This window comes from Plecotus auritus (genome assembly GCF_963455305.1).
Source record: "Plecotus auritus genome assembly, chromosome: 11".
NCBI lineage: Eukaryota > Metazoa > Chordata > Mammalia > Chiroptera > Vespertilionidae > Plecotus > Plecotus auritus.
This window is the reverse complement of record NC_137777.1, coordinates 17,316,583-17,335,140: the sequence shown is the minus strand read 5'-3', so window position 1 is coordinate 17,335,140 and position 18,558 is coordinate 17,316,583. Positions and strand designations below refer to the sequence as shown.

Sequence of the window (18,558 nt, the reverse complement as noted above, 5' to 3'; positions counted from 1 at the left end):
AGAATTGTTAAGTCTTTTCCCATAAATCAGTGATTTTTCAACTGGTGTGCTGCAAGGATTTTTGAAACATGCACTACCTGACTCTTTAGTCAGGGGCACTAACCTCTTTTCCCTTAGAGTGTCAAAAAATAAAATAAAATGGTAACAGCCAACACAACAATAGCTGTCCGGTATGAATGAATCAAAATTATACCTAGTTTTTGTCAGATGGGCAAAAAATAAATGTTTCTTGGTGTGCCACAGAATGTGATCAGTTTATGTGTGCCATGAGATGAAAAACTTTGAAGATCGCTGCCACAGAATAGTTGAATATTCAATGACAGCCTCTGAGAACAAAGCCACATATTTCCACCTGTGCTGCGGTGTCCTTGATTTTAACTCCCAACCAGGGGAGTAAAACAACTCACTGCACTAGCAGGCTAGTGTAAGCACAGTACTGAGAAGTGAGTTTATCGATCGGAAGATCAAAACCAAACTGGATCTCCCCAGGCTCACAAGTGGTTCTTGTGCGATTCTCAGCAGGTCTCACTTCTTTTATGTATTTGAGATGCTACGGATAAAAATCACATCCTCAAATGAAATACACAAACCACGAGACCATGAAACAACATGAGGGAAACCCACAAACATAATATTGAATGAATAAAAAAAAAGCAAGATACCAAAGAATACATATGTATTATTCCATTTATAAGTTCCAAAGTCAGGTGAATATAATCACTGATGTTTCTATTTCACTCCCCCTCTTCCTTCCTTTCTGAAATTAAAAAAAAAAAAAAAAAGAAAGAAAGGAAGAAAAGAAGCTCCTATCCCAAACCAGGATGCCACAGGAGGAAACAGCCACCACAGATGATCACGGGCCAGTACTTAAATGCGGAGAATACAGCTTCCATTTCTCACAGGTGAGAGGATTTATGAGCTTTGTATTGACCTCTGTGGCCTAGCTTACATTATTGTTTAACTATCCTTCAAATCCACTAGGTATTGCCATTGAACATATCCCGCCAAAATCTGGGTTTTTCAGCGTCATTAGAGTTTAGTGGACTTTTCTGCATACTACTGTTAAGCTGACAAGGGTTAGGGGAGTCTAACCTCCCGCCCCTCCTCCGGCCCACTTTCTCCCAAAACCTAATAAAGGCATTTTTATTTCAAAACAAAAGGTGCTAATGTTATGAAATTGGGGGGCGGGGGAGACACGATGATAGCCCTCTTTCATTTTAATTAACATTGGACTATTTCCTACCTCTGGCACTACATACATGGTTAAACTTCTGGAAGGGAGGGAGGGAGGAAGGGAGGGAGGGAGGGAGGGAGGGAGGAATGAACACGGCTGTCCATGCAAGGTCAAGGGCTTATTTCTTTTGACAGCCAGTGATTCCCCAATATTTTTCCCCATTGGAAGAAGTCTGCATGAATGAGGTTGGGGTGGGCAGGGAGCACACCAAGTCGACAACAGTCTTCCCTTAACGACCTGCCCGAGGTCCTTAGTGGCAATGGGCTCCATCCACCATCATGGCACGCACATAAGCAACATCTCTCCTTAGAGCTTCTCTTGTTCTTGCCATTCTTGTCCTTGTTTTCTGACATCTTCTTGGCCCGGACTTCTCTCATTAGATCAAAGAACACCCTGTCCACGTTGGCCCGAGTCTTGGCCGAGGTCTCCACATACTGCACGCCCCACTCCTCTGCTTTGCTCCGTGCCTCCTCCACGGCGGGCACCTGCCTCCACTCCTCCAACTCTGACTTGTTTCCCACCATGAGCAGCGGGACTGCATCGTCTTCAGCCTTAACTCGGAGGATCTGCACTTCTTCTCCATCCAGGACCACTTTCTTCCGGCAACTGTCAGCTCTGGGAGGTTCATAGTCTTCTACGAACTCATCCTTCATGAACTGAAGCGTCAGGGCCGACTTGCCAACCCCTCCACTGCCAACCACAATCACCTTGTGCCGGGCCAGGGAGCTCTGGCTCTTACTCTTTGTTTTTTTTTAAAAAAAATATTTTATTGATTTTTTTTTTTACAGAGAGGAAGAGAGAGGGATAGAGAGTTAGAAACATCGATGAGAGAGATACATCGATCAGCTGCCTCCTGCACACCTCCTACTGGGGATGTGCCCATAACCCAGGTACATGCCCTTGACCAGAATCGAACCTGGGACCCTTCAGTCCGCAGGCTGACGCTCTATCCACTGAGCCAAACCAGTTAGGGCTCTGGCTCTTACTCTTGCTTGCAGCCATCCTGCTGGTTTGCTAAGGTTGTGACACACGACAGAAGACCCTGTTGAAGAGCTGGGACGTGTCCGTTGCCACCTCGGCCATGGGCACCCAGCACCAGGCTCTTAACCCCAACCCGTCTTCTCCCTGGCCTCCTCCGCGGGCCCGACGCTAGCAGTCCCCAGCCTATTTGTCATTGAGTTGCCTGGGGATCGCTTCCCCATCCCTGAGCGCACCCCCAGCCTCTGCAACCCAGCCTCTACCAGCCGTGGGCAAACTATGGCCCGTGGGCCGGATCCGGCTGTTCTATCCGGTTCTCTTGCTCTCCCCTCCGCTCCTTTACTTTGAATTTATATTAGTTCACACAAACACTCCATCCATGCTTTTGTTCCGGCCCTCCGGTCCAGTTTAAGAACCCATTGTGGCCCTCGAGTCAAAAAGTTTGCCCACCCCTGCTCTAGACCTAGCTCTTTATTCCGTGGATTTTTAAAAGCATGGATTACCCCATGAAATCCATGCAATATTATATCCAACTATGATTTAGCTGCATATAGAGTCTTAAAACAGTGTGATCATCTGTGGTATACCCTTCAGGGTCTCATTGTTAAAATTTCTATGTTCTTCTCCATTTGTTATTTTAATTACTAGAGGCCCATTGCATGAAGATTCGTGCAAGAATAGGCCTTCCTTCCCCTGGCTTCGCTCTCGGCCGCCTGGGAGCCTTTGCAAGTCTTTGCTCCCAGCTGCCCAGGAGCCTTGGCGTGTCTTCACTCCCGGCGGGATCACTGTTCCTGTAGCTCCCTCCACACCCCTGCCCTCCCCCTTATAGCAGGTGTCCCCCTGGCCCGGCTGCTCCACCTGTGTATGCAAATCAATCTTCCATCTTTGTTGGGTTAATTTGCATACTCACTCATGATTGGCTGGAGGTATGGTCAATCTGCATATTTCTCTTTTATTAGTGTAGATAGGAGACTCATTCTTTACCCCACTGGAGATCTTATTTTAAGAGTGGGGGAGATCTTAAAATAAATTTCATTTAAATAAAATTTCATTTAAATGAAATTTATTTTAAGATCTCCCCCACTCAGGCTATCAGGACTTGCTTATTGGATATGATGCCTGTTAATGGAAACATTTAATTTATAATCAGGCACTGTTGTTAGATCTAGTGTACTTTTAAATTCAATCCTCATACCAGGCATGTCATGGCTGACTTAGGTTCTATACACACAAATTATCACGGACATTTGTTTTTCTGTATAGATTTGCTGCCCCAATAACATCTGAGGAAACAGTCTTACCCCTTCCTTGAAGCTGTCTCTACCTCTAGGTGGGGTCCAGGTGTGTGGTTACATGTAGTTAATATTACAGGCTGGAGTTGTCTCTGGAATGAGAACTGAGTTTTCTTAATTTGAACAGAGAACCTCATGATTCTTTTCCAGATGCTCTAAATAGGGATGACATTGCTTTCCAGGTCCCATAAATACTTGTTACTGGGGAATTTGGGTAAATACAAACATAAAGACCGCCAGGATCAAGAGTAGCAGGATTGGGGACCCAGACTGGAAAAGTAAAACTTTTATCAAGTGAAAAATTCTTAACATCAAATAATTTAGGGATTGAAAGTATATTATTCTTTTACTTGAGTTTCACATATAGTTTTCTGGGGCTTTCAAAAGAGTACTTTTTCTTCATAATTTTTTCTCATGCCTCCTATTTGTTCAAAGGAAATTTTTATTTCTCCTAATATTTTTGGTGAATCATAAAATCACAAGTTCTTGATCTGGTTTAATAAGTGGGAAATCTCATGTGTTCATACTATTTTTCCAAATGTTTGGATTTTTTTATCAAGAATTTTTGTTGCCGAAACCGGTTTGGCTCAGTGGATAGAGCGTCGGCCTGCGGACTGAAGGGTCCCGGGTTCGATTCCAGTTAAGGGCATGTACCTTGGTTGCGGGCACATCCCCAGTGGGAGGTGTGCAGGAGGCAGCTGATCGATGTTTCATCGATGTTTCTAGCTCTCTATCCCTGTCCCTTCCTCTCTGTAAAATATCAATAAAATATATTTAAAAAAAAAAAAAGAATTTTTGTTGTGGGGGTTTATAAACCCAGTTCAAAAGTAAGCTTCACATTTACTTGGGCTTCAACAAAGAAATATTCAAGTCTTTTATTTGTAGTGTCTTCGTAGTGGTTGTGACAAAATATACCTGGAGTCAGAGGAAGGTATGATTTATTGATCAAATTTTTTTGCTTTATTTTATTTCTTCCTATCCCCAATTTCATCTGCTAGGAGGTGGGTGGCCGCAGAGATGGCATCATAAAGGCTTGGTCCATTAAAACCAACCCCAAAAAGGAATTTTCATTAACAGGTCAAATCTGCTAATGTTGTTGAGTGGTGAGGATTTTGATTTCACACTTAAGTAATCTATTCCCTAGTTCTATTATACACATTGCTTGGAAGTGAGAGCAAAGTAAAGTTTCATTTTATATTCATCTTATGTAACCACTCTCAGACAATTCTGGTTGTGAAATTTATTCCCTGAGCAAATATATTGGAACCATGGGCCCTATATATTTGAACAGCATTCTGCACACAACTACTAATAGTGACTGCATTAATTAACCAGAAAAGTGACCCCATATAACCTGAATGAGAATGATATCCAAATTTACTTTTTATCTGATAGCATAATATCCCCCAGTAATAGATACAGAAGTATTGTTATACATATGAAAAGATACTCAGCCTCATCCATAATTAAAGAAATGCAAAACGCATTCAAACTGAGCTGCAGTTTTGCATATACCAGTATAAGACCAGCAAGAGCAAACCATTGAGTAACATTATGTTAATGAGGAAGGGAGTGCCAAGTGTTGCAACCCCTATGGAAGGTAATATAGCTCCCGGAATTACAAATACATTTCTATGACCCAGCATTTCCCTGTCTAGAAATTATTTTGCAGCTGTACTTGTACTATGCAACGTGATATGTGCAGAAGAATATTCATTAAAGCATTATAGCTGTCATAGCACAAGACTGGGAGCAACTTAAATGTCAGTCAATATGAGAGAAATGAAATACAGAATGGTACATTCATACAATGGAGCACCATGCAGTCATTTAAAAATAGCAGGGAAGCTTTCTTTGTATTGAAACGGAATGGTTTTCAAGATACATTTGGTATTAAAGCAAGATGCCAAACTGTGTATAGTATATAACAATTTATGAAAAAAAAAGTGAGACTAATAAAATTTTCTCGTTAAGAATAAAACATCTCTCGTGGATAGGAGAGGAAATGGTAACACCAGTAACCTCAAAGAAAGGGGACAGGACTAGGGGAGAGTGTTTTCATTATGTGTCTTTTTGTATGTTATGAACTTTGAAATTCGTGAATAAATAACCTAATAAAAAAATAAATGCAGTTAGGAAAAGAAAATAATGCATTTTCTCCAATCAGCCATCTTAATCCATCCAGATTTAAAATATCATTCCAATATAAGCAATAATAATAGGCCTAGGACACTGTAGTCGGCACAAGTCCATTTAGGTTCTGACATCTACTATTAACCTGCAGGACCTATGGGTGTTCATATGGGACCAAACTGGCTACTGAAAGGGGGAGTCAGTTAGGTAGGTTACCCGGTTCCTCTTCCTCCCCAGTCTCAGTTGTGATTTCAATTACTCCTGGGTCCTGGTAGTTTCTTACTTATAATTGTGGTGCAGCAGGAAAGCACCAGAGGTCTCTGTTTTGTATTCTACTATCATCCTTCACAGTATCCATCTTACATATCCAAGCCAAAGCTCCTCCTTCCAGCAGCCAGCGTTACTATAAATACACAGTAAAGGAGAAATAAATCCGCCACAGAGAATATCTTTAATCCTGTGTAGCCAACGAAAAAACTTATGATCATAACTCAAACTCTGAATCCTTGCTTCTCTAGTCCCTCATTGGTCCAAGGAGTCCTTCTCATTATCTTGGAATTAGTGCTTCCTCTGACTCTGTATCTAAAAGCCCCTGAAATGATTATGAAACAGGAATTTTTGGGGGTTGAAAAAGACAGGTTTAGGAAATTTCGGAAATTAAGGGGACCATGGAGGAAGCACAGGGCTGCAGAGCAGCAGCAGGTCTATTTCCATAGAATAGGGGAGCTGAAAAGCTGCAACAGATCCATTTCCATAGAACGAGGGAGCTGGGAACAGCAGAAGGTCTATATTTACAAAATAAAGGGAAGGAAACCCTTCATTCAAAGGGAGAAGAAGAAAACCCAAAGGGTATAGGAAAACAATAAGGAAGGAGGAAAGGAAAACTTCTTATGTCCCATGTGAGGTTCAAACTTTGAGCTCAGTAGTTACTATAGTAACCAGATTAAGGGAATAGTGACCAATCAGAGGGGATATCAAGGCACAAAGATCTACAGCCTTTATAAACCATGGAAACAGGGACTCGGTGGGACTCTTTCCCCCGCCCCACATGGGAGTCTATGCTGTGAGATTCTTTCCCCTTCCCCAGTGGGAATTTGTACTTGTTCTTCAATAAATTCCACGTTTGCTATACTACCTTCCACCCGTGGATTCATTCTTCGTCTCCAATGGACAAAGAGCCTGGAAACCATCCTGTCCAGAGGAACACCACGTGTTCTAGTCCAAAAATTCTGTTTCAATTATATTTATATATTTTCTACAAAACACCTGGACTCTGGCATAGGACTAACGTCTTTCCAGAAAGACTTGGTATTGTACATGGAGAGAAGAAAATTGGGCTCTTTATTCTTCCCCTGAGACTGATTACATTGGAATTATTTCCCTTAGCATTACCCCTTAAAATTGAAAGGGAGTGCTGGGAGGGTCCATTATTAACCCACCTTCCTGTTGCTGGTTATGCAGACTCATGAAGTCTAGAAGAATATACAGATATTTAATTCAGGCTCAAGAAGCACATTTCCCACCCACCCCAGGTGCACAGGAATCATGTGGCCTTGGTGAGGTGGGGAAAAGATGCCGCGGAGTCTGGAGGTGCCCCTTTGGTCTTTTCAAATTATTCTCACGTCACCAGAAGGTCAGGGTCTTTGGGAAAAGGCACTGGATACCTCACAAGGTTGTCCCTCTTGCTACTCCAAAGAAACAAGCCCACCTTTTTGAACTCTTTTTTTTTTCCTCCTCCCTCTTTTATCCATTAATACTTTGTTTCTCTTTCGCAGATTTCCACATTTCTCCTCAGCCTCTGATGTGTTTTCTGTCACTTTGTTCCACTCTGTTCCACTTTGGGTGAAGAAGGTAGGATGGGACACGGATCATTGAATCTTACTGCCCAAATAATCAAACCTCCAACACTCAGGATTATCTCCTGTGATGCCGGAACAGTCTGCTTCTTCCTCTGACTTGAATGACATTCCCAAATGCTACCCTTTGCTCTCTGTTTTTAGTAGGTGCTGGACTGGAGGAAGGGGGGACCTCACTCTGTTCTACCAGTTTTTTAAAGAGAATGAAGCACCCAGCATTTGCTCCTATCTTAAAAGCATGCTTGTTTAATTAGAGTCAAATTAACTAGATATCTATAGCTCTAGCTACCTCTGACTTTGCCGTGCTCTGTTTCTGTTTTGTCCAAGAAATGTATCTATCTTCTCTATCAGCTTTTCCTTCACCTAGCACTTTAATTAATTAGAATAATTAAAACTATGCAAATATGAACACCAGAAAACTAATTTGCTTTCATTGAAGTTTGAGTTACAGAATTCAAACTTGTCCCGCTAGGCAAAAATATGCAGCCAAATTCAGAAGATGCTTTTAGATCCTAGAGAAGGCCAGTCAGCATTTCCAGGGACCAATGCAGGCTTAAGATCATCGAAATGACCTTAGGGTAAGGATATAGTAATTGTGAAATAGATATAAACATTTATGTATATTTCAAGGTTTGGTCTGGTGACACTACAGACTCACTCCTCTGGGCTTCTAAGTTTGAAGATATTGACAAGTCTGGAAAAATAATTTATAAATATTCAAAAGCATGTGCACAGTTGTAAATTTTGGGATCCAAATTAAGATTAAGTTAAAAATGGATATCTTGCATTTAAGAGCAAGAATGGAATGTCTATGCCGAAACCGTTTTGGCTCAGTGGATAGAGCGTCAGCCTGTGGACTGAAGGGTCCCAGGTTCGATTCCGGTCAAGGGCATGTACCTTGGTTGCGGGCACATCCCCAGTAGGAGGTGTGCAGGAGGTGGCTGATCGATGTTTCTCTCTCATCGATGTTTCTAACTCTCTATCCCTCTACCTTCCTCTCTGTAAAAAATCAATAAAATATATATATTTTTTTAAAAAAAAGAATGGAATGTCTACATTATATGGGAAAGAAATTACTTATTCTAAAATTATAATTCAATTTAAAAGCCATCTCTGTAGTAATTGCATATTAAACAGTACCAGCCAGTTATCAGAGCCCATTGTATAATTGTATCATGTCCTAGATTTTCCATCTACTTTATTCCATATCTTTATGGCAATGTTAACCATTCAGGCATCCAATCTCTAATGCTCTTGGGCACTGTCTACTGGTTTAAAGCAATTTATGATTATTTTAGGCTATACAAAATTGTCCATAGTATGTAAACCTTTCTCAGCTTGGCATGCCTTGTTAATTTGCCAGTTGCTGAGTAACACTGCGTCTTCTCAAAATAGATGTCTCTACCTTCAACTGTATGTAATCTCCTCGGACTTTTGATTGGCCTTTACTTTTAGCAGGTTATTAGTGAAGGAAATAAACCAGATGTTGAAAACTTCCCAAACCTATGAACTTAACTACTATTCCCAGCACACCGAAAGCACTAAAATATTAATGTTTTTTGAATGAAGGTTGAATGAATATTTGATGAGAAATATCTTTCAATTATGCTAGTGATTTATGACTTCTACTTGACATCCTGCTAGACTCTGTGCCTATCCTTTGTTTTTATTTGCTACCCTTGTTTAGGCCATTACAACACAGAGTTACATCTTTCCTCCAGTGGAAGTAGGACAAGGCAAGAGAGAGACAGAGGGAGAGTTATCACAGCCACACTTTAAAAATGGATTTCATAGATGAATATATATGGAAATACACACACACACACACACACTGAGTGGCCAGATTATTATGATCTCTGAATGCATAATAATCTGGCCACTCAGTGTGTGTGTGTGTGTGTGTGTGTGTGTGTATATATATATATATATATATATATATATATATATTAGAGGTCCGGTGTATGAATTCATGCATGGGTGGGGTCCGGCCAGCCTGGCCAGGGGGAGGGAACATAGGTGGTTGTTGGCCGGCCTGCCTGCTGGTCAAACTCCTGGTCGAGGAGACAATTTGCATATTAGCCTTTTATTATATAGGATATACACTGAGTGGCCAGATTATATGCATTCAGAGATCATAATAATCTGACCACTCAGTGTGTGTGTGTGTGTGTGTGTGTGTGTGTGTGTGTGTATGCAATTAAAAAAATTGAATCCTGCCATTTATGACAACACAGATGACCACCCTAGAGGGTATTATGCAAGTGAAATAAGCCAGACAGAGAAAGACAAAGGATCATATTATTTACATGTGGAATTTTTAAAAATAATAAACAAAACAAAATGAAAACCAACTCATGGAAACAAAGGACAAGCTGATGGTTGCCAGAGGGGAAGGGGGGTAGGTGACTGGTGCAGAAGGTGAAGGGGAAGAGTCAGTACCAGTGTGATAACTTTGCACAGTCATGGGCGGTACTAGACTTAGTGTGGGGAGCGCATAGTAAGATACATAAATTTTGAATCACTATGTTGTACACCTGAAACTAATATAATACTGTATGTCAATTATAATTTAAGACAAATAAATAAAAATAACTTGAACATTTTTTTAAAGGGACTAACTGAAATTGCCATGTGTATGGAGCTCACAAATATATGTATACAAACTAAAGCACATATTTTACTAATAGGGAAAATGTAGCTGAGATATAAAGAAAAAGGAAAAATAATAGCTGAAATAAATCGGAAAGAGAACTCTGGTTAGTGCCTTTTCTAGGCATTCTTCTCTGCTGCAGCAGCAGGGCAAGTTCACTCCTTAGCTCCGAAAGCTTTTAAAGGTTTTAATAGAGTAGAAGTCACAGTCTTTGCTGAAATTCTTTATTCAAAAAGACGGGCTGATTTACAGTTATATAAAAGAAAGATCGCTAGTACAGGCTAGGTTGATGTGTGACCTAATTTGGACAAGACCCAGTGGATTTCATCCCTCCAAGAGCATAACTTGCTTCAGGATAACAGGCCTGGTCCAGCTTCTTCATTTCATCCCCAGGGCCAACATTATGACTTTTGTGGGTGCTCGGCACTGACTGCCTTTATTGGTCTCTTTCTCCATAAAAATATTTTTTAGAGTATTATAAAGAAAAATATGTCAATATTATATGCTAAAATGTATTCTTCAACATGAACATTCTTTTTTTTCTACTCATTAAAAAAACACACATTTTTTTGTGAACCCCAAAAGGGAATAGGGCCCTAGGCACGATGCTTACTGTGCCCCTTGGATGGTCAGCCTTGTCTATTGCCATACGCCAGCTGCAAAGAAAGATGACTCGGAGTGCTGGAGCTGGAAGAATCTTTAAAGAGGGGGTTCGATGTTTTCTTAGGGACTGGGCCAAATAAACATCACATTGAAATAAATAACAAACGATTGGGACATTTCTAATTCGTGGAATTTAAGGATGGATGGTTTTTCTTTAGAGCCTTAAATTTGAATAAAAAGTCATAGCTTTGCAAAGGACTAGTTATAAATGGGGATACGTTAATTAAGTATCAACATCTTTTAAAGTTAAATTTATACTGAAGTATATAATACAATGTGGCAAAAAGTACACATTAAAATTGAACAGCTCAATGGATGATCACAAAATGAATATCCTCAAGTAAAAACATCCCACCAGAAAATGCTATCAGGCATTTCAACACAGGCAATATATAAATATGCTTTAGAATTTGGAACTGAAAATGTGAAAAATGTGGCTTAATATATTCTTTGAGTCTAAAAATAAATGACTCTAAAATAAATGTGTAAGTGTGCCATTTTATTTTATGCTATCTAGTCATGTATAACACATACCCCTCATCCTGTCACTGAACTCTCCTCCTGATCCTTGAGCCTACACCTGACCTTCACCTTATTCCTCAGCAGCGTATCAGTCCTGACCTCCCTTCTCTTTATCACTGATATGCCTGTTCCTGACACTTCCCTTGCCATTCATTCATTCACAAATAGTGGAGGACCTAATCCTATGTGCTAGGTCAGGGGTCCTCAAACTTTTTAAACAGGGGGCCAGTTCACTGTCCCTCAGACCATCGGAGGGCCGGACTATAGTTAAAAAAAAAACACACTATGAACAAATTCCTATGCGCACTGCGGGCCCGGGACGAGTCGGCTGCTAAGCTGGACAGGCAGCAGCACCTGGCACGTGGGATAAATGTCCTTGTCGGGCCACATGTGGCCCGCGGGCCATAGTTTGAGGACGCCTGTTAGGTGCTAGGGCTATAGCAGTGAAAAAGTCTACCATCCTGGAGCTTTACACTTAATACAAGAGACATAGACATTTCATGAATAATTACTAAATCCAATCTTGATATATACTAAAAGGGGAAAAAAATCATGCCATGAAAGTGAATAACAGGGAGACCTCATCTAATTCTGGTGGCAGTTTATTCATCTCTCCCTTTTTATTAGACTAAAGATGATAATGGTCATACTAATGACCAGTGGCAACTAGAATGAGTATAAGAAGCATAAACAGTTTCATGTTAAATAATGAATGGAATTGTAAACTCTTATACTGTTTTCTGTTGGTTCTAAAGAGTTTGGGTTTTTATCTTTCAGAATTTCAGTGTCAAAATAACAGCATTTTAATGTCAGTGGTATCCAAATCACTGTGTCAAATGCCTTTCTTTATCTGTTTGTTCATATTCTCTTTCCCTTTCCCTTTCTCTCTCTCTCTCTCTCTCCCTCCAAAGCAAGTCCTCCAATAACAATTTTCAACAACTCCCAGATCTCCACATTTTTTTCTCTCTATTTCAAGAAAAATTGGCTACCAAAAATTCCTCATAAAGATAAACCAAATGGAATCAGAAAAAGGCACTCACATTGCTGCCAAATTGATCCCTTTAGCCAACATTATTTGTAAATCTCCAACAGAAGCTAGTTCACTAAATCACATGAGCATTTAATGTGTATTTCCGGGTCTGAGCTCTGCTTTTGTGGCAACTGCTTAGTGAGCACATTAAGGCAGACCAACTTGACTATTGTGGCTCTTTTTTGCATGCAATCAGCCTCTTGTTCACAGAAATAGATGCATTTTCTGTTTTTCAATTTATTTCTCATTAGACTCAGCTAATGAAGTTATAATTTCTCATATCATTGGCTTGTTTTACTTAAATCAGAGATCTCTCTTTTTTTTAAAATACGTTTTTATTGATTTTAGAGAGAGAGGAAGGGAGAGGGAGAGAGATAGAAACATCAATAAGAGAGAAACATTGATTGGCCACCTCCTGCACAGCCCCAACTGGGATTGAGCCCGCAACCCTAGGCATGTGCCCTGACCAGGAATCAAACTGTGGACCTTTGGGTGCATGGATTGATGCTCAACCTCTGAGCAACACTGGCAGGGCAATTCAGAGATCTCTTTAGAAATCCTCCCTATAACTTTGTGGTTGGCACTTTGCAAAGTACTTTCCATGTACTTGACCGACCCTTGTATGTTTCCTTACCCATTTCCACCTTGGAAAACCATATGTTTTTAATATGTCAACTGTTTCCTGTGGGACCCCAACTACCACATTATTAAATCTCTCTGAGCCTCGGTTTACGCATGGGCATAGGAATACTAATAGTTACATCAAAGAGTTCCTATCAGAGATTAAATGATATTACCTCCATAATACGGTCTGGTATCTGACACACAGTAAGTGCTCCATAAATGCAAAACTATAAATATTAGAGTCTGAAACATAACTGGCATAGCAAGGGGTGTGCGTGGAGTATTCTTCCCATTTTTACACAAAGGAGCCTTTTTTCAACATAAATATAGCCTAACACATAGAAGTAGAAAGAAAATGAAAGAATATTAATGGCTACAAATGTAACAAGAAGCATTGCTTCTCTGAAGATCCCCACTTTCCCCTACCAAGCCCATTCATCTTTTTCTCCCTGGCGTCTGTTCATTTAAGGATGAATAATAGGCACTGCTTCCCAGGCTGAAAGCATCGCACCTTCATTCATTTTATGAGCAATAAAATTACCTGACTAAAGGCTATTTAAAACACGGTATCACTATTAAATGCTTATTAGCATGTACGCAGTTTAACATAAATTCTTTATGCATGTTATTTCCAAGGTGCATATTCTTTCCTTAGAATTTGCACAGACTTCTACACATTGGTTATAAAACCATACTGTGCTTACTTGCTTTCATATTGCTCTTCTCTGTGAGACTTTTTACCCACAGCACCTGGCAGAGCTGTCTTCCACATAGTAGGCACTTAATACATGTTTGTTGAATGGATGGCACATATTAGTTAGCAGGGACTATTGTTTTTACTTAGGAGACACAGATGGCTCGGCAGATGGCATGTAAGGTCATGCAATGCCTTCCCGGGGAGCCTGAAGTTATTCACAGAAAGCCATTGCGTCACCACAGTGACCAGCTTGAGCACTCCTGTGAATCTGAGCAGACACATTAGCTGGGAATAGGATGATTAGTGGGGAAGAGTTCAGCATCCTGCTCCCTGTTTCAAAAGGATAATATGCAACATTTAAAAGACGTAATGACCTAGAGTCACCATAGGTCAATGAAAGTCATATCTTAAGTTGAACTACAATCAAGGTCAAGGGCACCAGAAATACTTATAATCTTTTTTTCTTCCTAACAGATCTTTTGGGATTAGATAATGAACATTTTAAAGCAATGGACAAACAAGAAATGGTGATTATACACTATTTGAATTTATGGTTGAAAACATATCAACAAATCCAAGGCCTACTGAGAATTTCCTTCATTGACATCATATTCTTTTTAACAGACTACTGTCATTATTCAAAAGATATAGAGTGATATAAAAAGTGTAGGTAGTTAATATTTCCTCATTGATTTGTAATGATGCAAAGGACATAGCATTTTTAATCTTTACCCACTAAACCTTTATTTCTCAAGCCAAAAACCTGTAGTATCAAATGCCTTGCAGTGAAGTGAACATGGAACATTCCTTTATACCGGTCATCTACCACTGCTCTACCTCTGCCTAAAATGCTATCCTCTCCTTTCTGGCTATCTAAATCCTGAATGTGAAACCTTCCATGATTATGCTAAGTAGGATAATTACCCCTCTTGGTGCTTCCCGTATGAAAATGTCAGGAACCTGAGTGAATGGCATCAGCAGGCAAACACATATAACTAGTTAAAGTTATTTTGAAGTAATCCAGCCATACAGGGTTTCTCTAGTCTCTCATTTTTTAAATTAAATTTATTGTGGCAATAATGGTTAATAATTATGTAGGTTTCAAGTGTATGATTCCATGATACACCATCTATACAGTATATTGCATTGTGTACCCACCATCAGTCAAATCTTTTTCCAGCATCATATATTTGACCCCCTTAACCCTTCATTACCCCCCACCCTCCTTCCCTCTAGTAACCACCATACTGTTGTCTGTGTCTATATGAGTTTTTTGTTTGCTTGTTTATTGTTCATTTGCTGCTTTCAGTTTTATATCCCACACATGAGTGAAATCATATGGTTCTTAACTTTGGACAGAGTACCTGAATAGACACTTCTCCCAAGAAAACATACAAATGGCCAACAGATATACGAAAAGATGCTTAACTTCACTAGCTCTTAGAGAAATGCAAATCAAAACTACAATGATATACCACCTCACACTTATTAGAAAGGCTATTATCACATTTTCCCCCAATAGTCATGGTAATACTGGAGGTGCCCCCAAGATATTTCCTGGCTCCATTTATACTCTTCCCTGTTCCCACTATGAAGCAAATACTTTCTAGTGGATATTTTGATGTAGTATAGAGGACATCAAATGTAGGTCCTGTCTACTCAGTTTCTGGTCATACCTCTGGTGGACAGCCCCCACCCTTCAACCCTCTTTGGAGATGGCCTCAGCTAAAGACAGCTGCCGGACAAGGCAGCCTTCTGTGGTAACCCAGATTCCTTTCTCCAACTTGAGACAGCTACCCAGAGGGTAGACGGAGGCTTTGGCTGAGGCTTCACTGCTCCTATCGCTCCCCCTGCCCAGTTGCTTTCCTTCCCTTCCTCAGGCATTAAGCCCAAGAGGTCTTCCTAATACACTTCCTGTATGTTCATTTGTGTCTCACAATCAAGGAACCGCATCTGTGACAGGTGGTAGAAAGAGTGATCCCTGGGGATGGGATTTGGAGCAGGACCACACAGCTCTTTGGCATGCAACATGGACCTCATGACCAGTGGTAGGTGGAACACAGAGTCCCTGGCACAAGATGTCATTGTTAAGAGTGTCACTGGCAGAAAACAGGGATGGCATCCAGGGAGAAGGGACTCACTAGCTGCTATAATGTGTGAATTTTACAAGTACAGGGAAAATGCTAACTACAAAGAAGATGGAGTTGCGTGGCTCTGGCTAAGCTTGATTGATCCTTCAGAAAAATACCACCAACAGCTGAGAATGATTAATCTTTATTTAAAAGCGAGGTTTGGAAGCCAGAGGGCCTCCTTGGTCGCATGGAAGAAGATCTGATCTTCTGCAGCAGAAAAAGGGAGGAACCCAGGACTAGGGCCAAAACTGAACTGTAGTCAGAATCCAAAGTGGTCCAAATCCTTTCAGGGCAGCTCTGCTACCAAGATCAGGGCTTTGGTTGAAAACAAAAAATGGGACCATGAACCATGGGGTGGGATTGATGTCCTAAAAATCTTGAATTTCCAGATCTCCTTGAGCCCTTTGGATTTTAAAAAAGGCTCATTTTCACCTATAAAGACTAGGAACCCTCTTTCACTTGGAAATAATGTAGAAACCTCCCCCCTGAAAGACACCATGTCTTCCCCCCATTTCCCTAGAATCTGCCATCACTCCCTCCTGTGCACTAGGCAATAACTAGGGTTGAATTACAACAGAACCTCAGTTAGGGACATCCTGGGGCCTGTTGAGGAAGGAAAGGGACTACAGTTCCCAGTCACTTCAGGACTTGCTGACATGCACCCTTAGGAGCTAGGGGAGTAAATATGGCCTTGAATTTTGGTAGTGCTTGATTAGGTTGGGCAAAACATAAGGGTTGATTAAAGGAGAGTTTTAATTTATTTGGCATAGAACATTGACCACCTTGGCAAGAACTTGGGGAGATGGTGAGGACAAGCTACTAGCCATGGACCACAGATGAGGTATGAATGCCAGAGTTTACAAGACATAGTGTAACAAGGGATTAAAAGACTCAGAGATACAGGTATGGTAGAGGGAATATACTATGAATCCTATATAATAAAGAGCCAATATGCTAATTAGGCGGAACAGCAGAACGACCGTCCAGACGACCTTCCAGACGAAGCTGGGGCTGCGAGGGCCGGCCAAGGCAGCGGGGCTGTGAGGGCTGGCCAAGGCTGCGAGGGGCTGCAAGGGCCGCTGAGGCAGCTGGGGCTGCAAGGGCCCCTTGTACGAATTTCTTGCATCGGGCTTCTAGTATATTATACATGGCCAGAAGTCTCACCAGGGGGTCTATGTTCCATAAAAGAGCCCGGAGGATACACCCTCACTAAAGCAATACAGAATGTCTTGGTGAGAGCGGTACCAGCATTACTGAAAAGGGCAAGGGTGGCCATCTTCTGTAGGCTAGGGCTGATAGCAAGATTTGCAGTGAGGAGGCAAAGATCCTTGAAACAACAGTGTTCAGTGGTAGCACTTAACTTTTTGAAGGTAGGCAGACACACTTTCATGAGTGGCAAAGTTGGAAGGGCTGCCAGGTGGGGGCCTGACTTTCAGAGAGTGTGGAAACGGTTAATACAACATGACGTCACTGGGGGCAATATAAATGGGAAGCTAGTGAAAGTACTACTAAAACTGAGCAATTAGAATAAATCAAGAATGAATGATTAGAAGGCAGAGGGCAACTGGTGGGCTCCATCCCCATCCCCATCCCACACCAAAATTGTAACACCTTGGCTGGACCTATGACAGTGTTAGACCTAGAAACTACTGACTGAAAGAGAGGTATGATTCCCAGAAGGAAGGACCGTGAAATACTGCAGCAAGAGTACATGTTATGAATCTCCAGGTTCTCCCCAGTACTCAGTTTTAAGCCACTAAGTTTTTGGGTGATTTGTTACTACTCTGTAATAGGTAACTGATACAGCAAATCTGGTCATTTGGTGCATGAGCCCACTGATCAAGCACTGGGTGACTGGGGGAGGATCCAGAGTGAATCATCTTTCCTCCTAATTAAGAAAAACATTTTCCAGAGTGGGAGCCTTTGATGAGAATTCTTATGACAAACACTTATTTTCATAAAGTGGGTCTATCTATCACTTTGCCCCAAACTTCCTTGTCACTGATCTTCTCTCATTTTTTTGTCCCCAAGTCCATGACCATAAAGTGGAACCATTAGTTCTTTACAAATAGGTGTAGATCTTGACTGAAGGACAACTCACCTTTTAGGCAAAAAGGACAAAGTCATCTACTGTCCAAGGTTCTGCCTACTGATTAGACAGAACCTGAGAATATTAATCCTCACCTGAGAATATTTTTCCATTGATTTTCAGAGAGAGTAGAAAGGATCAGGAGAGACAGAGACAAACACCATGTGAGAGAGACACATCGATTGGTTGCCTACTGCACGTGCCCTGACCAGGGATCAAGCCTGCACCCAAGGTACTTGCCCTTGACCAGAATCGAACCTGGGACCCTTTAGTCCAGTGGTCGGCAAACTCAGTCAACAGAGCGGCAAACCGCAGCTCGTGAGCCGCATGTGGCTTGTGAGCCGCAGTTTGCCGACCACTGCTTTAGTCCATGGGCTGACACGCTACCCACTGAGCCAAACCAGCTAGGGCTTTTTTTTTTTTTTTTTTTTGCAGGTTGCAGAATACCAGTTTCTTATCTCTCAAGAGTGATGGAATGTGTCCTACCTCCCAGATTTCCTAGAGGTTCTGTGTTACAGACACTCCTGATAGCATTTTCTGTAAAGTTGGGATTCTTACCACCAAGAGAAGCTGACTTTGGCTGAATTACACTGAAAAATAATGTATTGAACACATATTGGGTTACTTGAAGAACTTTGGCAAGAACAAGGAACCAGTA

The 18,558-nt window shown here is 41.2% G+C and overlaps 1 protein-coding gene across 1 annotated transcript; it reads right to left on the bottom strand.

The window, feature by feature from the left end:
* Positions 1-1,344: 1,344 nt before the first annotated feature.
* Positions 1,345-6,827, bottom strand: LOC308236645 (ras-related protein Ral-B-like; the record flags this gene model as incomplete). Its single annotated transcript, XM_080646492.1, has 2 exons — positions 1,345-1,974; positions 6,738-6,827. 2 exons carry the CDS (start codon positions 6,825-6,827, stop codon positions 1,345-1,347), a joined length of 720 nt encoding a protein of 239 aa, XP_080502618.1.
* Positions 6,828-18,558: the final 11,731 nt, after the last annotated feature.